Here is a 22,357-nt window from a genome sequence, read left to right as displayed (position 1 = left end):
TCTCTCTCTCTCTCTCTCTCTCTCTCTCTCTCTCTCTCTTCTCTCAAAAAGTGCTCAAAATTCACATGTGTGCTAAACAGTCCAGCCGTGAAGACATCTACGCGACAGTTTTGAGATTTCTTCAAATGGGTTAGGGTTAGGGTTTCTCATACAGCATCTCTGTATAGTCTGTGTATTCACTCTCTGTCCTAAACGGCTTGTTGGAGCTCCTGCCCCCCCCCCCCTCCTGTGAGCCCACTGTGCTCTGATTGGTCAGCTCGCCCACTCTGCTCTGATTGGTCCACCAGCGTTACAGCTGAACATTAGAGATTATGTTTTACAATGGCGTTTGTTAGCAACCAGAAAATGACCCCAGTAATGACAAACAGAGGGGAATGCTGCGTGGGGTCTGGGGTGCCGTGTTGGGGGGACGTTGGGGGGCTCGCTGCTCCGCCCTGTGAGGCTCGAGGAGCGGACAGTGAGAGCTTGGGTTTACTGGGGTCGTTTCCTGGGTGCTCCGGGGGGTCGAGAGACAGCGAGACACAGAGAAACCCAGCCCGAAACCAGCCCAAGCACACACACACACACACTCACAACACACACCACTCACAGCCAGGCTGTGGGTGTGTGGTGTGTGTGTGTGGTGTGTGGTGGTGTGTGTGTGTGTGTGTGTGTGTGTGTGTGGTGTGTGTGTGTGTGTGTGTGTGTGTGTGTGTGTGTGTGTGTGTGTGTGTGTGTGTGTGTGTGTGTGTGTGTGTGTGTGTGTGTGTGTGTGTGTGTGTGTGTGTGTGTCACGTCACTATACCCAGAAGCAAACAATGTAAAAAGAGAATCCCCAGCGAGGCGTTCAGGGCAGCAGGTCTTCTCTGTGTTAGAGCTTACTCTCTACAGGGTGCACTCTGAGGGGTAGAGACTCTGCAGACTCTGATGGGTGATAACCAGCATGACATGGGACCTTTGAAGAACATCAGAAAGATATTATTAAAGATATTGTGATATGAACCTCCTGAGGTGGAACACCTTTGAGCTTTTGTTTTGAAGGGGAAAGTGACTCTTCCTGTTTCTCCTCCAGAAGAACTTCAACATGGCCGACGCCTGGAAAGAAGCCATGGAGCTGGCAGAGAAGACAGCGAGGAGGAGCGGGGGAGGTGTGGGTGTGTGTGTGTGTGTGTGTGCTACTATATACTCAAATATACACTATAATATACACTATATACACAGAAATACTCAAATATACACAATATACTCAATATACACAATATACTCAGTTGTACATGTCATTACTAATCAGTGCAGTAACATCTGAATATTATACTGTGTTGTACTGATCATTGTATATTATGTGTCCTTCAAACCAATACAACAAATGTGTGTGTGTGTGTGTGTGTGTGTGTGTGTGGTGTGTGTGTGTGTGTGTGTGGTGTGTGGTGTGTGTGTGTGTGTGTGTGTGTGTGTGTGTGTGTGTGTGTGTGGTGTGTGTGTGGTGTGTGTGTGTGTGTGTGTGTGTGTGTGTGTGTGTGTGTGCAGGTGGTGTGTGCTGCGCTGCAGGTGGAGCGCTCTGTGATGACGAAGAGCTGCTCGGTGGATTTGGTGACTCAGACTGACCAGCAGGTGGAGCAGCTGATCATCCAATCAGTGAAGGACAAGTTCCCAATGCACAGGTGAGAAGCCCGCGCCCCCTTCACATGCCAAGCCCACACCCCATCACAGTTTTGTTTATAGTGTGTGTGTGATGTGTGTGTGTGTGTGATGTGGTGTGTGTGTGTGTGTGTGTGTGTGTGTGGTGTGTGTGTGTGTGGTGTGTGTGTGTGTGTGTGTGTGTGTGTGTGTGTGTGTGTGTGTGTGTGTGTGTGTGTGTAGGTTCATAGGGGAGGAGTCAGTAGCTGCAGGTGAGCCCTGTGTCCTGAGTGATGAGCCCACCTGGATCATCGACCCCATCGACGGGACCACCAACTTCGTGCACGCGTGAGTTTAACTCTGTGTTACCTGTGGAGGTGTGTATTGATCACCTGTGGAGGTGTGTATTGATCACCTGTGGAGGTGTGTATTGATCACCTGTGGAGGTGTGTATTGATCACCTGTGGAGGTGTGTATTGATCACCTGTGTGACTCACTGATCCTCTGCTCTGTAGATTTCCTTTTGTCGCTATTTCCATCGGCTTCTCTGTCAACAAGCAGGTGAGACTCCACCAACACCTGTTCCTGTACAAGTGTGTATACATATATACACACACATGTAAACACACACACATGTATACACACACATGTATACACACACACACATGTATACACACATGTATACACCACACACGTGTATAACATGTGTGTATACTATATACACACACATCATATACACACACATCATATATACACACACATCATATATACACACATCATATATACACACATATATACACACACATCATATATACACACACATCATATACACACACATCATATATACACACACATATATACACACACATATATACACACACATCATATACACACACACACACACACATGTATACACACACATGTATACACACACACATGTATACACACACATGTATACACACACATGTATACACACACACATGTATACACACACACATGTATACACACACATATATACACACACATGTATACACACACATGTATACACACACACACATGTATACACACACATGTATACAACAACACATTATATACACACACATCATATATACACACACATCATATACACACACACACACACATGTATACACACACACATGTATACACACACACATGTATACACACACATGTATACACACACACATGTATACACACACATGTATACACACACACACACACACACACATGTATACACACACATGTATACACACACATATACACACACACATGTAAACACACACACATGTATACACACATGTATACACACACACACATGTATACACACACATGTATACACACACACGTGTATACATGTGTGTATACAATATACACACACACATATAAACACACAAACATATATACACACACATATATACACACACATATATACACACACATCATATACACACACATCATATATACACACACATCATATATACACACATCATATACACACACATATATACACACATCATATATACACACACACACACACACACATCATATATACACACACATGTATACACACACACATGTATACACACACACACACATGTATACACACACACACACAGATGTATACACACACACACACACATGTACACACACACACACACACACACACATGTATACACACACACACACACATGTACACACACACACACACACCCACAACACAACACACACACACACACACACACAACCCACATGTAACACACACAACACACATCACACAACAACACCACCACATGTATACACACACACACAACATGTACACACCACACACACACATGTATACACACACACACAACACATGTACACACACACACACACATGTATACCACATACCACACACACAACAGTACACACACACACACACACATGTACACCACCACACACAATGTACACACACACACACACACACATGTATACACACACACACACACATGTACACACACACACCACATGTACACACACACACACAGATGTATACACACACACACACACATGTATACACACACACACACACATGTACACACACACACACACATGTACACACACACACACACATGTATACACACACACACACACATGTACACACACACACACACATGTACACACACACACACACATGTACACACACACACACAGATGTATACACAGATCAGCCATAACATTATATATATATCAGAGGTTAACCGTGTCTATCACATCTGGACCTTCTGTAGACACCCCCCCCCCCCCCCCCCCCCCCCCCTCGCCGTTATAATGTCCGTCTCTTCACTGAATGGTGGTCTTTTGAAGGGTTAGGGTTAGGGTTAGTCACAACATCATCTTCACCTGTTTCCATTTCAGCGTTAACACAACAAAACAAATGAATTGCTCCGTGGCATTCATCGAGACCCTCTGTCTCTCTCCAGTGAACTACCTTCTAGACCCTCTGTCTCTCTCCAGTGAACTACCTTCTAGACCCTCTGTCTCTCTCCAGTGAACTACCTTCTAGACCCTCTGTCTCTCTCCAGTGAACTACCATCTAGACCCTCTGTCTCTCTCCAGTGAACTAGCTTCTAGACCCTCTGTCTCTCTCCAGTGAACTACCATCTAGACCCTCTGTCTCTCTCCAGTGAACTACCTTCTAGACCCTCTGTCTCTCTCCAGTGAACTACCATCGAGACCCTCTGTCTCTCTCCAGTGAACTACCATCGAGACCCTCTGTCTCTCTCCAGTGAACTACCATCGAGACCCTCTGTCTCTCTCCAGTGAACTACCATCGAGACCCTCTGTCTCTCTCCAGTGAACTACCTTCTAGACCCTCTGTCTCTCTCCAGTGAACTACCATCGAGACCCTCTGTCTCTCTCCAGTGAACTAGCTTCTAGACCCTCTGTCTCTCTCCAGTGAACTACCATCGAGACCCTCTGTCTCTCTCCATTTGAACTACCTTCTAGACCCTCTGTCTCTCTCCAGTGAACTACCATCGAGACCCTCTGTCTCTCTCCAGTGAACTACCATCGAGACCCTCTGTCTCTCTCCAGTGAACTACCATCGAGACCCTCTGTCTCTCTCCAGTGAACTACCATTCTAGACCCTCTGTCTCTCTCCAGTGAACTACCATCTAGACCCTCTGTCTCTCTCCAGTGAACTACCATCTAGACCCTCTGTCTCTCTCCAGTGAACTACCATCGAGACCCTCTGTCTCTCTCCAGTGAACTACCTTCTAGACCCTCTGTCTCTCTCCAGTGAACTACCATCTAGACCCTCTGTCTCTCTCCAGTGAACTACCATCGAGACCCTCTGTCTCTCTCCAGTGAACTACCATCTAGACCCTCTGTCTCTCTCCAGTGAACTACCATCGAGACCCTCTGTCTCTCTCCAGTGAACTACCATCTAGACCCTCTGTCTCTCTCCAGTGAACTACCATCTAGACCCTCTGTCTCTCTCCAGTGAACTACCATCTAGACCCTCTGTCTCTCTCCAGTGAACTACCATCGAGACCCTCTGTCTCTCTCCAGTGAACTACCATCGAGACCCTCTGTCTCTCTCCAGTGAACTACCATCTAGACCCTCTGTCTCTCTCCAGTGAACTACCATCTAGACCCTCTGTCTCTCTCCAGTGAACTACCATCGAGACCCTCTGTCTCTCTCCAGTGAACTACCTTCTAGACCCTCTGTCTCTCTCCAGTGAACTACCATCTAGACCCTCTGTTTCAACAAGACATGGACCGCTAAGTATTTATTTACAGAAGTGAAAGGTAAAGCTGTGTGTTTAGTTTGTGGTGCGCAGGTCGCTGTGTTCAAGGAGTACAATTTGAGTCGCCACTATGCTACCAAACACGCAGATAAATACAAGAACCTGTCTGAGGAAGAGCGGGCAAAGGGGTCGGATGCTTTGCTAGCTAAGCTGCAAAGCCAACAACACATTTTCACAAAACATTCCACATCCAGAGATGCAGCTGTCAAGACGAGTTATGTCTTAAAAGTTAACCGTTTTCGGAGGGAGAGTTCATTAAGGAGTGTTTGTTGGACACTAATATGCCCGGAGAAAAAGGAGGCATTTGAGAAAGTGCCGCTCTCCCGACGCACTGTTACGAGGAGGATTGAGGACATCGCGGGAAATCTGGAGCTTCAGCTGCAGAACAGAGCGGTCAACTTTGACTTTTTGTCCTTGGCTTTGGATGAGAGCTGCGATGTACGTGACACTGCCCAGCTACTCATCTTCCTACGTGGGATAACTACAGACTTCAAAATCACGGAGGAGCTGGCAGCCATGCAGTCAATGAAAGGTACAACAACAGGGAGTGATTTGTTCACGGAGGTAAATGCATGTGTGGAAAAGTTGGGACTGAAATGGGACAAGCTGGCAGGCGTGACAACGGATGGTTGTCCAAATCTGACAGGGAAAAATGTTGGACTATTGAAGAGAATGCAGGATAAAGTGACAGAAATTAACCCTGAGCAGAAATAGGTATTTTTGCATTGTATTATACATCAGGAAGTGTTGTGTAAGTCAGTGTTAAAAAGTAACCATGTTGTTGATGTTGTAACTAAAATAGTTAACTTCATCAGGGCAAGAGCATTGAATCACAGACAGTTTGTTGCACTTTTGGAGGAAAGTGAGACTGAACATCGTGACATACCCTACCATGCAGCTGTCAGGTGGCTCAGCCTGGGCAAAGTGCTGAAAAGAGTATGGGACCTGAGAGAAGAGATTCAAGACTTCTGTGTGAAGAAAGGAAACGACATCCCACAGCTTTCAGATGCAGACTGGATGGCAGACCTTGGTTTTGCTGTAGATGTGACTGCACTAATGAGTGAACTAAATGTCTGCAAGGCAAGGGCCTTTTTGTGCATGACATGTACAGTGCAGTGAAGGCTTTCATGAGAAAGCTGCAGCTTCTCTCAAGCCAAATGGAGGACAACATTCTCACGCACTTGCCAACACTGAAGGAAGCCACACCATCAGCTGATCACCTCCAGAGGTACTCATCCATGTTAGAAGCACTGCATGGTGAGTTTTCAAGGCGATTTAAAGACTTCAAAACAGTTGAGAATGAAATGAACATGATCTTTTCCCCATTTACATGCCATGTGGATGATGCACCCAGTGATGTTCAGCTCATTGACCTGCAGTCTGACACACTTCTGTCAGAGCAGGTCAGTCTCACTGCCTGAGTTTTACTCTTCCCTGAAAGAGGAGAACTTTCCACACATCAGGAGACGTGCTCAGAAGATGATGGGTCCTCTTTGGATCTACCTACATATGTGAACATTCTCAGTGATGAAGTTCAACAAATCCAGATACAGATCCTCTATCACTGATGATCACCTCTCAGCTGTCCTTCGCATATCCACCTCAGACATTGAACCAGATTTCCGTGCACTTGTTCAAGCCCAAGACAGACTGGATTTTTCTCACTGAACAAGTCAAATGAACTGAAAAACAAAAAGTCAAAAGCACTCATTTCTTTTTGTATAAAGCTGATTCATTTCTTATCTTTAACATACTGTAAAACACCTTTTCAGTATTGGTATATTGAGCAGAATTAAGTTCAACTTATTTTTGATTCGGCCCCCCAACACAGCTCGAGTTTCTGAAGTGGCCCCTTGTAAAAAATAATTGCCCACCCCTGTTCTGGACCCTCTGTCTCTCTCCAGTGAACTACCTTCTAGACCCTCTGTCTCTCTCCAGTGAACTACCTTCTAGACCCTCTGTCTCTCTCCAGTGAACTACCTTCTAGACCCTCTGTCTCTCTCCAGTGAACTACCTTCTAGACCCTCTGTCTCTCTCCAGTGAACTACCTTCTAGACCCTCTGTCTCTCTCCAGTGAACTACCTTCTAGACCCTCTGTCTCTCTCCAGTGAACTACCATCTAGACCCTCTGTCTCTCTCCAGTGAACTACCTTCTAGACCCTCTGTCTCTCTCCAGTGAACTACCATCTAGACCCTCTGTCTCTCTCCAGTGAACTACCTTCTAGACCCTCTGTCTCTCTCCAGTGAACTACCTTCTGGACCCTCTGTCTCTCTCCAGTGAACTACCATCTAGACCCTCTGTCTCTCTCCAGTGAACTAGCTTCTAGACCCTCTGTCTCTCTCCAGTGAACTACCTTCTAGACCCTCTGTCTCTCTCCAGTGAACTAGCTTCTAGACCCTCTGTCTCTCTCCAGTGAACTACCTTCTAGACCCTCTGTCTCTCTCCAGTGAACTACCTTCTAGACCCTCTGTCTCTCCAGTGAACTACCTTCTAGACCCTCTGTCTCTCTCCAGTGAACTACCTTCTAGACCCTCTGTCTCTCTCCAGTGAACTAGCTTCTAGACCCTCTGTCTCTCTCCAGTGAACTACCTTCTAGACCCTCTGTCTCTCTCCAGTGAACTACCTTCTAGACCCTCTGTCTCTCTCCAGTGAACTACCTTCTAGACCCTCTGTCTCTCTCCAGTGAACTAGCTTCTAGACCCTCTGTCTCTCTCCAGTGAACTACCTTCTAGACCCTCTGTCTCTCTCCAGTGAACTAGCTTCTGGACCCTCTGTCTCTCTCCAGTGAACTAGCTTCTGGACCCTCTGTCTCTCTCCAGTGAACTACCTTCTAGACCCTCTGTCTCTCTCCAGTGAACTAGCTTCTAGACCCTCTGTCTCTCTCCAGTGAACTACCTTCTAGACCCTCTGTCTCTCTCCAGTGAACTACCTTCTAGACCCTCTGTCTCTCTCCAGTGAACTACCTTCTAGACCCTCTGTCTCTCTCCAGTGAACTACCATCTGGACCCTCTGTCTCTCTCCAGTGAACTACCTTCTGGACCCTCTGTCTCTCTCCAGTGAACTAGCTTCTGGACCCTCTGTCTCTCTCCAGTGAACTAGCTTCTGGACCCTCTGTCTCTCTCCAGTGAACTAGCTTCTAGACCCTCTGTCTCTCTCCAGTGAACTAGCTTCTAGACCCTCTGTCTCTCTCCAGTGAACTAGCTTCTAGACCCTCTGTCTCTCTCCAGTGAACTAGCTTCTAGACCCTCTGTCTCTCTCCAGTGAACTAGCTTCTAGACCCTCTGTCTCTCTCCAGTGAACTAGCTTCTAGAGCTCCTGGACCCGAGGGGAACCCTGAAAGAACACGCCCATTGGCTACAAATCAATATCTGATTGGTTGATCAACCTGTCAATCAAACGCTCTCATTCAGTGTGAGGGCATTCTATCAAGGATATAGAATACCTGGTTGAAGGGTATTCGACCCAGAGACCCAGAAACACATCTGATTGGTTGCATTTGTTTCTAACACAAAACCAGTGAAATGCGTCGTGCATGGTCCGAGAAGGAGAAACAAATCAACGTGACTCTGTGATATTACAGATCATCAACACAAATGCCATTCTCTTTTATTACATTGTATTTATATCACATGACATGCCACTTGTTAGAAGCTTTTATCCAAAGCGACCCACATACTCAATCCTGTGGGCAATCCCTCAGGAGCACTTTGGGGTGAAGGGTCTGGCCCAGGGCAAAGTCGATGTGTTGTTAGTTTGATCTGAGGGTGTTCTCTGGATACCTTGAAGGCCCTGACGGCTCACCACTGATATATATAAAGGCAGTATATGTACTGTATATATGTATATATGTATATATATGTGTGTCCTGCAGATGGAGTTTGGGGTGGTGTTCAGCTGTCTGGAGGATAAGATGTACACGGCCAGGAGGGGGGGGGGCGCCTTCTGCAACGGAGAGAGGCTGCAGGTCTCCAGCCAGGAAGGTCTCATATACTGTATATACACTATATGAGTATATATACACTATATGTATATATATACTCATATAGTGCAGTGAAACAGTCTGTCTGTCTGTCTGTCTGTCTGTGTGTCTGTCTGTCTGTGTGTCTGTCTGTCTGTCACCTGTCTGTCTGTCACCTGTCTGTCTGTCTGTCACCTGTCTGTCTGTCTGTCTGTCTCTGTGCAGATATCCAACAGGCGATGGTCTGCACAGAGTTCGGCTCCAGCAGAGACCCTGAAGTCGTGGAGAAAATCTTCTGCAGCCTGAGAGCCGTGCTGAGCATCCCTACACACGGGTTAGTGTGTGTGTGGTGTGTGTGTGTGTGTGTGTGTGTGTGTGTGTGTGTGTGTGTGTGTGTGTGTGTGTGTGTGTGTGTGTGTGTGTGTGTGTGTGTGTGTGTGTGTGTGTGTGTTGTTGGAGGCCAGTATTAGACCTCCTAATTGACAGAAGCTATTGAGTCTCAATTTCCAAAACCACATACATTTTGTATATACTGTGAGTATCGAACAACGTGACATAATGCATTTTCATTGTGTGTGTGTGTGTGTGTGTGTGTGTGTGTGTGTGTGTGTGTGTGTGTGTGTGTGTGTGTGTGTGTGTGTGTGTGTGTGTGTGTGTGTGTGTGTGTGTGTGTGTGTGTGTGTGTGTGTATAGAGTGCGTGGAGCAGGGACTGCAGCGATCAACATGTGTCTGGTGGCCTCTGGATGCGTGGAGGCGTATTATGAGATTGGGATCCACGTGTGGGACATCGCTGCGGGGGCTCTGCTGGTGACGGAGGCGGGGGGCGTGCTGATGGACGTGCAGGGTGAGGAGCTACGCTAACACACAGATGCTAAGTTAACAGATGCTAAGCTAACAGATGCTAAGCTAACAGATGCTATGTGTCCAGGCGGGCCGGTGGACCTGATGTCCCGCCGGGTGCTAGCGGCTAACAGCCCGGCGCTAGCTGAGCGGCTGCTGCAGGAGATCCACAGCTTCTGTCCAATCAGAGACGACGCTGCGCCCTCACTCTGAACACGTGCATTCTGGGTAAAACAGCATGAGGTGCATGGTCTGTTTGTAACGTTTGTGAATAATAAAGTTTATGATTAAAACAAAAACTGGACAACTTCTGTTACTGGGAAGGGAAGGGTTAAAAACAGTCAGAGGGGGTGCTTTATATAGTACCCTTACTTTATAAAGTCATAGATATAGTAATTAATGAACATAAACATTTGTTCCATTCAAGATTTATTTCATACATATATACACACAGCAAATGAATAAACCCCCCCCCCCCCCCGTTAAATTATTTCCTTAAGGAGAGTAACAACTGCAAAAGACTATCTGTGTTAGCACATGCTAACTGCTGCTAACACTGAGAGAGACGGACACTTAAATACTAAAAGTTAGCATCAGCTCGTTAGCATCAGCTCGTTAGCATCAGCTCGTTAGCATCAGCTCGTTAGCATCAGCTCGTTATCATCAGCTCGTTATCATCAGCTCGTTAACATCAGCTCGTTATCATCAGCTCGTTAACGTGAACATCAGTCCAAGAAACCGAGAGAGAAGATCATTGGCTGCTCGCTCCGTCTTCCTCCCTTTTCATTCGTCCTCTCACTGCAAACGAGGAGCCAATCAGACACCACCGGCTTAATTGGTGACGATTACGTCACTAACGGAAGCAGGAAGGAGACAAAATGCTGCCGTCTGATTGGTCGGTGTGTCGGTGAGGAGGCGGAGCTACAGCAGCGGTCAGAGATGCTTCCTGAGAGGAACGCTATTGGTCAGAGTCTGCAGAAAGAGAGAATCATGTGCTGTGATTGGCTGAAGGGATGATGACACATTACAACCTGCAGTTGATTCGTTAATGATTTAACGAGGTGTTGCGAGTGAGTGTGTGTTCAGTGTGTGTGTTACTGACCGTGCGGAGGCGTTCTGTGTACTCTGGCTCCGCCTCCTCAGCTCTCCTGGTCGGCACGGCAACACCCCAGCGCTGAAGCTCTGCCCCCATCTCCGCCACGCTGAAGAGCACTGCGGGGTCGCCACGGCAACGGTTGATCAGCTGCACCAGGCACTCCTTAAAGTGAGACCTGAGGGTCGTTAAGCACCATGATTAACCCTCGTTACCATTAACCCTCATCATCATCAACCCTCACCACCATCAACCCTCGTTATCATTAACCCTCGTTACCATTAACCCTCACCACCATTAACCCTCGTTACCTTTAACCCTCGTCACCATTAACCCTCGTCACCTTTAACCCTCGTCACCATTAACCCTCGCCACCATTAACCCTCGTTACCATTAACCCTCGCCATCATTAACCCTCGTCACCATTAACCCTCGCCACCATTAACCCTCGCCACCATTAACCCTCGTTACCATTAACCCTCGTCACCATTAACCCTCGTCACCATTAACCCTCGTCATCATTAACCCTCGTCACCATTAACCCTCACCATCATTAACCCTCGTTACCATTAACCCTCGTTATCATTAACCTGTTAAGCCAGAGAGACCCCGGTACCGGTGTCTGAGGTTCATTTAATAAAACTATGAATGTTTTATATCCATGTAACGGGAAGAAACTCATCTAACTGATCTTTTTTTTTTTTTTTTCAAAAGAAAACCCACAATGCTAACACTGAGCCTCTGAATTTCTGTATTAGAAAATCACTCACAAAACCTTATTATTTATCTTTTCACCACATCCAACACATCGTTTCACATCGTGAGGTGACACAGAATCGATTGACACCGACATTACCACTGAATTATTACGTTATAAGCAAAAACGGACATCAAAACAGGTGACGCTAGGCATCTAAAAATGCTAACATTTTTACCTTGGCTCTGTAGTCTCTCCAAAGTGGTCTTCAATGGCATTAAAACGATAAAAACGCTGAAGTTAATCCATAGGTTAATCTAATGTGTCTGTGTCCCTTTGAAATGATTTCTGATAATCCATAAGCATTAAAACTGCTTTTCCGTTTCCAGATGTCAAAGCTAGAGATAGTTTCACTCTGATTGAAAATTACATGCGCGAAGCCCCCACCTTTTCTCTTCACAATGAGTGTGTCTGGGGGACTCCCCCTTCGATTCTATTGGCTCTAACGGTCAGAAAGAGGTGTCAACCATCAAAATCGAGTAAGGGGGGCCAGAGATATGGAAAATCCACCCAAATGACCCAAGAAGTGGTTTCTTTTTGCTAAATCTCTCTAAAAAGGTCAAATGTCACTTGTTTTGCATCAATCTTGATACAGGGTACTTATTATATGTTGTACTTTGGATTCCTAAAGCTTTTAGTCTACTAACCCATCATCCAAGGGTAGTTTTCACTATAAGTAAAAAAGAATTTTTGGACGGACACTATAATTTACAGTTTTTTACTATGTAAAATCTGAATTTTCTTTAAAATAAAAAACATCTATATTGATTCTGACTTCTCTACATCCAACTCACAGGTTTATCATTACTTTGAGAAAAAAGATTATTAATTTAACTCTTTTAGAAGGGAAGATATGGTCATTTGTTCTGGGAATGTCATTTAGAGCCTGAGACCTGAAAAACAGGCTCAGGGCTTAACAGGTTAACCATCGTTACCATTAACCCTCACCATCATTAACCCTTGTTACCATTAACCGTCGTTACCATTAACCCTCACCATCATTTAACCGTCGTTACCATTAACCCTCACCATCATTTACCCTTGTTACCATTAACCCTTGTTACCATTAACCCTCGTTCTCCTTAACCCTTGTTACCATTAACCCTAGTTATCATTAACACAGTAATATGAATATATTATATAATATCAGGTGTAATGAGGGGGGGCTCACTCGCAGTGTCCTCTGTACTGGGGGGGGGCGGCTCGTCCACACGCCTCTTCTCTCTCCTCCCTCACCTCCATCACTGGACACACACCTGAACACAGCATCATACACACACCTGAGCACAGCATCATACACACACCTGAACACACCATCAGACCCTGAACACAGCATCATACACACACCTGAACACAGCATCATACACACACCTACCTGAACACAGCATCATACACACACCTGAGCACAGCATCATACACACACCTGAACACAGCATCATACACACACCTGAACACACCATCAGACCCTGATCATACACACACCCGAGCACAGCATCATACACACACCTGAGCACAGCATCATACACACACCTGAACACACCATCAGACCCTGATCATACACACACCCGAGCACAGCATCATACACACACCTGAACACAGCATCAGACCCTGAAGACAGCATCATACACACACCCGAGCACAGCATCATACACACACCCGAACACAGCATCATACACACACCCGAACACAGCATCATACACACACCCGAACACAGCATCATACACACACCCGAGCACAGCATCATACACACACCCGAACACAGCATCATACACACACCCGAACACAGCATCATACACACACCCGAACACAGCATCATACACACACCTGAACACAGCATCAACAGCAGACTCATCATGCATGAGTCTGCTGTTGACTCATCATGCATGAGTCAACAGCAGACTCAGATTCGCAATTCCTGACTCACTGAATCAAGGGAACTTCCTTCACTTCCTGCAGACTCGTGAGATTTCAACAACAGTAACATGAAGTTTTTCAAATGTACACCATTCGCAGCCCCGCCTCCAGCACACCTACTTCCCGCGGCTATTGTTCCACGAGTCAACAGCAGACTCAGAGATTCGCAAATCCTGACTCACTGTGCAAAACACAGCAGACTCGTGTGGACTCAGAGCCGTAGCCGTATAGCAGCAGATCCAGAGATCCAGCAGACTCGTCCTCATGCACGAGTCAACAGCAGACTCGTCCTCATGCATGAGTCAACAGCAGACTCGTCCTCATGCACGAGTCAACAGCAGACTCGTCCTCGTGCACGAGTCAACAGCAGACTCAGATTTGCCAAATCACAAAATAACCCTTTTTTTTTGTGATCAACATTTTTTATTAAAGCAAAATACACTGTGTAGCGGAGGTTAATGTAACGTTAGTTTAATATGCTCGTGAAATGCAACAACTTTTCGGTTTCACCGGTAGGATTTCTACGCTCTTGGTGATGCTGACTCATATGACTCAAAGGACTCGTATGATCCGGATCTCTTCAATGACTGACTCAGAAGACTCCGAGTCCGTAAAAGGATCCGGATTTGCCATCTCTACTGTGGGACAGACTCGGAGGAGCAGAGGCAGGGGCGGTTCTAGGGGGGGCCAACAGGGGCCAGTGCCCCCCTCCAAAAAAATGGTTACAATATTATGATTTATTGGAACTAAATCAAATCAGAGACCAGGATGTACAGTGGAGATAACATTTGTGATATTGGGCTATATAAATAAACATTGATTGATTGATCTTTATGGCCAACTACATTTTTGCCTGTATTTGTTATCACCAATAGTCACCTACAATGTTTGTTAGAATGCCAGGAAATGGATTCATATCGAGAAATGTTTTTATTGCGGAAAGCCCCCAGACCCCCTGTTTTGTGTCCCCCACTTCTCCAAACCAAGTTACACCCCTGACACACACTAGACCCTGAACAAGCATCATACCACACACCTGTAGCACAGCCATATCCATACACCCACCTGAACACAGCATTCATACACACACCTGAACACAGCATTCATACACACACCTGAACACAGCTCATCATACACAACACCTGAGCACCGCATCATACACACACTATGTACACATGCATCATCCACAACCTGAACGCATCATACACCCACCTAACACATGATCATCACACAGCATCATACACACACCTGCAGCATCATACACACAGCATCATACACACACCTGAGCACAGCATCATACACAACCTGAGCACAGCATCATACACACAGCATCAAACACACCTGAACACAGCATCATACACACAGCATCATACACACACCTGAACACAGCATCATACACACAGCATCATACACACACCTGAGCACAGCATCATACACACACCTGAGCACAGCATCATACACACAGCATCATACACACACCTGAACACAGCATCATAACCAGCATACACACACCTGAGCACCAGCATCATACACACAGCATTCATACACACACCTGAGCACAGCATCATACACACACTGAGCCACAGCATCATACACACAGCATCATACACACACCTGAGCACAGCATCATACACACACCTGAACACAGCATCATACACACAGCATCATACACACAGCATCATACACACACCTGAGCACAGCATCATACACACACCTGAACACAGCATCATACACACAGCATCATACACACACCTGAGCACAGCATCATACACACACCTGAGCACAGCATCATACACACAGCATCATACACACACCTGAGCACAGCATCATACACACACCTGAACACAGCATCATACACACACCTGAACACAGCATCATACACACAGCATCATACACACACCTGAGCACAGCATCATACACACAGCATCATACACACACCTGAGCACAGCATCATACACACACCTGAGCACAGCATCATACACAGCATCATACACACCCTGAACACAGCATCATACACACAGCATCATACACACACCTGAACACAGCATCATACACACACCTGAACACAGCATCATACACACAGCATCATACACACACCTGAACACAGCATCATACACACAGCATCATACACACACCTGAGCACAGCATCATACACACAGCATCATACACACACCTGAGCACAGCATCATACACACACCTGAGCACAGCATCATACACACAGCATCATACACACACCTGAACACAGCATCATACACACAGCATCATACACACACCCTGAACACAGCATCATACACCACCGCATCACTACACACACCTGAGCACAGCATCATAACACACACCTGAGCCACAGCATCATACAACAGCATCATACACACACCTGAACACAGCATCATACACACAGCATCATACCACCCACCTGAGCACAGCATCAACACCTACACCTGACACAGCATCATACACACACCTGCAGATCAACAGCATCATACACACACCTGAAACACAGCATCATACACACAGCATCATACCACACACCTGAGCACAGCATCATACACACACCTGATACACAGCATCATTACACACAGCATCATACACACACCTGAGCACAGCATCATACACCCAGCATCATACACACACCTGAACACAGCATCCTACACACAGCATCATACCACACCTGATCACAGCATCATACACACACAACTCATACACAGCATCATACACACAGCATCATACACACACCTGAGCACAGCATCATACACACACCTGAACACAGCATCATACACACACCTGAACACAGCATCATACACACAGCATCATACACACACCTGAGCACAGCATCATACACACAGCATCATACACACACCTGAGCACAGCATCATACACACACCTGAGCACAGCATCATACACACAGCATCATACACACACCTGAACACAGCATCATACACACAGCATCATACACACACCTGAACACAGCATCATACACACACCTGAGCACAGCATCATACACACACACATCATACACACACCTGAGCACAGCATCATACACACAGCATCATAACACACACCTGAACACAGCATCATACACACAGCATCATACACACACCTGAACACAGCATCATACACACACCTGAGCACAGCATCATACACACAGCATCATACACACACCTGAGCACAGCATCATACACACACCTGAACACAGCATCATACACACAGCATCATACACACACCTGAACACAGCATCATACACACACCTGAGCACAGCATCATACACACAGCATCATACACACACCTGAGCACAGCATCATACACACACCTGAGCACAGCATCATACACACACCTGAGCACAGCATCATACACACAGCATCATACACACACCTGAACACAGCATCATACACACAGCATCATACACACACCTGAACACAGCATCATACACACACCTGAACACAGCATCATACACACAGCATCATACACACACCTGAACACAGCATCATACACACACCTGAACACAGCATCATACACACACCTGAGCACAGCATCATACCCACACCTGAACACAGCATCAGACCCTGAACACAGCAGAAGGATCCAGGTGACCCGATGCTTTTCTCACTACATCTACAGGTGGAGCCTCACCTGTGTGTGAGTCAGGTGATCTGAGAGGGGCGGAGTCACAGCCGGAGGGAGACACTCTGTAACACTAAGACACAGAGACACCTGAACACACCTTCATTACTTCAGGTTAATGTGTGTGTGTGTGTGTGTGTCTGTCTCTCTCTCTGTGTGTGTGTGTGTGTGTCTGTGTGTGTGTGTGTGTGTGTGTGTGTGTGTGTGTGTGTGTGTGTGTGTGTGTGTGTGTGTGTGTGTGTGTGTGTGTGTGTGTGTGTGTGTGTGTGTGTGTGTGTGTACCTGCAGCAGCAGCAGGAGGCGGGACACTCTCCAGTCTCTCAGGTGATACAGACAGTCTCGGGGGTGATGGGCGTGCAGACCCCTCCCCCCACAGGAAGTGGAGAACCTGCAGGCCTGAGGACACAATCATAATATAAAAACACCACCAACAACAACAGCAACAACAACAACAACAATAATTAAAACTGCGGTCACAGACGTGCACGCAGTTGTGGGCGGGCCTTCGCGTCCGTGCGCCTGTCGGGGAGGTTCGCCGGTCGTCCCGGCATCAAGCAGACACGCGAGTCCTCCGAAATGAGCCGTTTGTCATTTCTATGATTTTCGCGTCCCAGACTCCCAGGTCCTCCGGCAGCGACCCGGAAACGGATGTGGGCGCGCCATCTCGAAGGAAAACAAATGTCTCTCAAGGCTCGTCGAGGATCGTTTATTGAGGAGGCTGTGTGGAGGAGCCGTAACCGAGGATACACTGATTTAGAGGAGAGAGGAGAGAGGAGAGAGGAGAGAGGAGAGAGGAGAGAGGAGAGAGAGGGAGAGGGAGAGAGGAGAGAGGAGAGAGGAGAGAGGAGAGAGCAGAGGACGTCTCTTTGGAGGAGGCTATTAACCGAGAGGATACACTGATTTAGAGGAGAGAGGAGAGAGGAGAGAGGAAGAGAGGGGAGAGAGGAGAGAGGAGAGAGGAGTCTCTTTGGAGGAGCCGTAACCGAGGGTACACTGATTTAGAGGAGAGAGGAGAGAGGAGAGAGGAGAGAGGAGAGAGGAGAGAGGGAGAGAGGAGAGGGGAGGAGGAGAGAGAGGAGAGAGGAGAGAGGAGAGAGGAGAGAGGAGAGGAGTCTCTTTGGAGGAGCTATAACCGAGGGTACACTGATTTAGAGGAGAGAGGAGAGAGGAGAGAGGAGAGAGGAGAGAGGAGAGAGGAGTCTCTTTGGAGGAGCTATAACCGAGGGTACACTGATTTAGAGGAGAGAGGAGAGGAGAGAGGAGAGAGGAGAGAGGAGAGAGGAGAGAGGAGTCTCTCTGGAGGAGCTATAACCGAGGGTACACTGATGTATTCTCCGGAGTCGATTTCAGGCAACAGTGATGTTTAAAAGAGGCGTGACGCATGGCTGGACTTATGTCAACGAAGCACAGCTCTGCAAACTGTTCCCGTTGTGATTATAAGTTATTTAAGATGATCAAATGTGCATCAGACTTTCTGCCCTTTACCGTTTGTTTACTCACTAATCACATCTCCCCTGGATGTTAGGCTATTTATTATACAACTGCTTTCATTCAGACGCGATGTTTACAGTGAGAACAGCAATAATATATGTAACAGGCCTACATTGCACACATTATTTGTATGCTTTATTAGATATCTACAAGTAAAGAGTAGATATTATTCATGAAACCATATAGTGCTTCACATAATAAAATATACAAGGGCTGTAGCCTGATATACATTATATGCTTTGGGAGCTGTATGTGTGTTGTGGAGTGTATAGGTGTCTGTTGTAATTGAATTTGCCGCCAGCAGAGGCGGTGTGTGTGTGTGTCTATGTGTGTGTGTGTGTGTGTGTGTGTCTGTGTGCGTGTGTGTGTGTGTGTGTGAGAGAGTTGATGTGCCAGGCAGACAGGCAGGTATCAGTAGCTTATCTGACATATAAATGGTCAAAAATTGTGCTTTTTAGCCTACGAGCTCCCCGTTCGAGCGAACGACTATTCCTTTGCGATGTAGCATCACATTGGATATGCGCTTAAGTTGTCCTGGATTGGAATTTTTTTGATCATTTTCCTATGAGGAAATAGCAAAAATGTGCTTAATATGCATGAAAAAACGCAGGCCACGCCCACATTCGTCATTTGTTGAGACACTTTAAATATAAGTTCATACTCACCCCCAGAGTATGTCTAAAAAAGAAATATTTCGTCCATCCTTTCTTGAGTTATACATTTGTCGTGTTTTTGGCGCCCCCTATAGTCCAAAATGAAAATACCTTTGTGTGCCGATTCCCCAACACAGACTGAACCTATCCACCAAAATGTGTGTTATTTGGATACATTGTTGATGAGTTATGAGCATTTATTTCTAAGCCCCGCCTTTTTGTGAACACGTTTAGATTAATGACGGCCATATTTATCGACTGAACATGGTAATTTTCTACGGTAATGTGTCTGACCCTCCACCGATGCTGTATACTAAGTTTGGCGTTGAAAAACAAAAAAATTGAAATTTAAGTAAATATTTCACTGTTTTTAACATTATGCTAATTTAAAAATAGTCAAGTAGGCGGAGCTTTGGGGTTCGAGGAGATAATATGTAGAGTAGGTCCACCCGAATAAGTGTGCACAATTTCAGGTCATTTGGAGTTACGGTGCGACTTTGTAAATGTTTCCAAAAATGGAAATGTAGTAGTTCGGATTAATTTGTGACATGTAAATCGTCAAAAATGGTACATTCTCCGTTCGCTTACGAGCTCCCCGTTTGAGCTAGCAACTATTTTATTCGCAATTTAGCGTTATATTGGATATGGGCTGAATTTTTCCTGGATTGGAATTTTTTCGATCATTTCCCTAGGAGGAGTTTGCAAAAATGTGCTTAAAATGCATGAAATACGCACATTTAAAAAAATGGCCGACTTCCTGGGGGGCGGGGCTAATGGAAGGCAATTTGAAATATGTGTGCAATCAGAATAGCAATGTATATACAGCGTTTCGTGAATATCGGTAAAACTGTATGCGAGTAGTTTGGATTAATTTGTGACATGTAAATCGTCAAAAACTGTGTATTCGCTGTAAGCTTACGACCTCCACGATTGAGCTATCAAAAATTGGCTTCACAATTTAGCATCATATTGGATAGGGGCTGAACTTGTCCTGGATTGGAATCTTTCCGATCATTCCCCTAGGAGGAGTTCACAAAAATGTCCTTAAAATGCATGAAAAACGCACATTTTTCAAAATGGCCGACTTTTTAGCGGGGCTAATGGAAGCTAAATAGAAATATGTCCGCAATTCCATGAGGAATGTCTGTGCCAAAGTTCGTGAAGTTCTGAGAAACTATATGTGACTACCACACAATAGGGGGCGCTAGTGAGCAGTTTTTTTTAAAAATTACGATTTTTACTTACATTCTCGAAAAGGTCGTGGGGTGTGACGTGTGTCCCAAGTGTTGCGTCCGAAGCTCATTTTATGCTATCGCAATTTAAAAAAAATGTATAGGCCACGCCCACATTCTGCATTTGTTGCGACACTTTAAATCTCAGTTCATAGTCACCCCCAGAGTATGTCTAAAACATTTTTTTTTATTTTCGTCAATCCGTTCTGGAGTTATAAATTGGTGGTGTTTTTAGCGCCCCCTATAGTCCAAAATGAAAATGCTTTGGTGTGCCTATTCCCCAACACAGACTGAACCTATCCACCGAAATCTGTGGTGAATGGATACATTGTGGATGAGTTATGAGCATTTCTTTTTAAGCCCCGCCTTTTTGCTAGTACGTTTTGATTAATGGCGGCCATATTTATTAACTGAACATGCTCATTTCCTGTAATGTGTGTGACCCTCCACCGATGCTGTATACTGAGATTGGTGTTGATAAACAAAACATTGACATTTAGGATAATATTGCACTGTTTTTAACATTATGCTAATTTAAAAACATCAAAGTAGGCGGAGCTTAGGGGTTCAAGAGGACTTTATGTAGAGCAGGTCCACCCGGATAAGTGTGCAAAATTTCAGATCCATCTGAGTTACGGTGCGACTATGTATATTTTTCAAAAATGTTTTACATATAGGTGGCGCTAGCGGACATGTTGGAAATGTTTAACTCATCGACTCCAGAATGTCAAAAACCAACATTTTGAGAAAAAACTCAGTATTTTGTTCAGGAAAGGACACTGTTCAGGAACTAGCTGATGCTCTGTATGTGATCACTACTTCCACTCTGGAGAGGATCACAGGTACATGGATCCTGAGATTGAAGCTCAAGCCGGGGACCAGGGAGAGTCTCTAACAATAACAATAATACAAAGATTCAAGACTCTATTGTCCTGTGGGATGAAACTGTCTCTGAGTCTGGTGGATTTAATCCTGATGGGGGTCAATAATAATGATAATAATAATGATAATAATAATAATAATAACAATAATAATAATAATAATAACAGTGCATACCGCTCCTGGGCTGAAGGTCTGTCTGCAGCCTCCACAGAACTGGTGCTGACACTGGGAGCAGGTGAAGTGAAGACAGCCCCCTCTGGAGACACTGAACACACTGCTGCAGCCCGGACACTCTGACACACACACAACACACACACAACACACCACACACACACACACACACACACACACACACACACACACACACACACACACACACACACACACACACACACACACACACACACACACACACACACACACACACACACACACACACACACACACACACACACCTCCTTAATACACATTTATTTATTACACATTTATAAATGTATATATATGTGTGT

General features: G+C 45.7%; 2 protein-coding genes across 3 annotated transcripts in view; one reads left to right on the top strand and one right to left on the bottom strand.

Annotated features, from left to right (window-relative positions):
* Positions 1–1,506: 1,506 nt before the first annotated feature.
* impa1 (inositol monophosphatase 1) lies at positions 1,507–10,504 on the top strand (the record flags this gene model as incomplete). Its single annotated transcript, XM_034113867.1, is given in 7 exon segments — positions 1,507–1,640; positions 1,840–1,944; positions 2,112–2,157; positions 9,278–9,386; positions 9,590–9,698; positions 10,058–10,209; positions 10,294–10,504. Coding segments are annotated over 7 exon segments (780 nt in total), but the record flags the coding sequence as incomplete, so codon positions are not given.
* Positions 10,505–22,029: 11,525 nt separating this feature from the next.
* si:dkey-181m9.8 (protein ELC) overlaps positions 22,030–22,357 on the bottom strand; it is a 51,520-nt gene continuing 51,192 nt past the window's right edge. For both annotated transcript variants that reach the window (XM_034113863.1, XM_034113865.1), the window contains one exon: positions 22,030–22,141. The gene's annotated coding sequence lies outside the window, so the exon portion shown is untranslated. The remainder of the gene's footprint in view (positions 22,142–22,357) is intronic.

Source organism: Trematomus bernacchii, unplaced genomic scaffold (assembly GCF_902827165.1).
Source record: "Trematomus bernacchii unplaced genomic scaffold, fTreBer1.1, whole genome shotgun sequence".
Classification (NCBI taxonomy): domain Eukaryota; kingdom Metazoa; phylum Chordata; class Actinopteri; order Perciformes; family Nototheniidae; genus Trematomus; species Trematomus bernacchii.
This window is presented reverse-complemented; position numbering and strand designations above follow the sequence as displayed.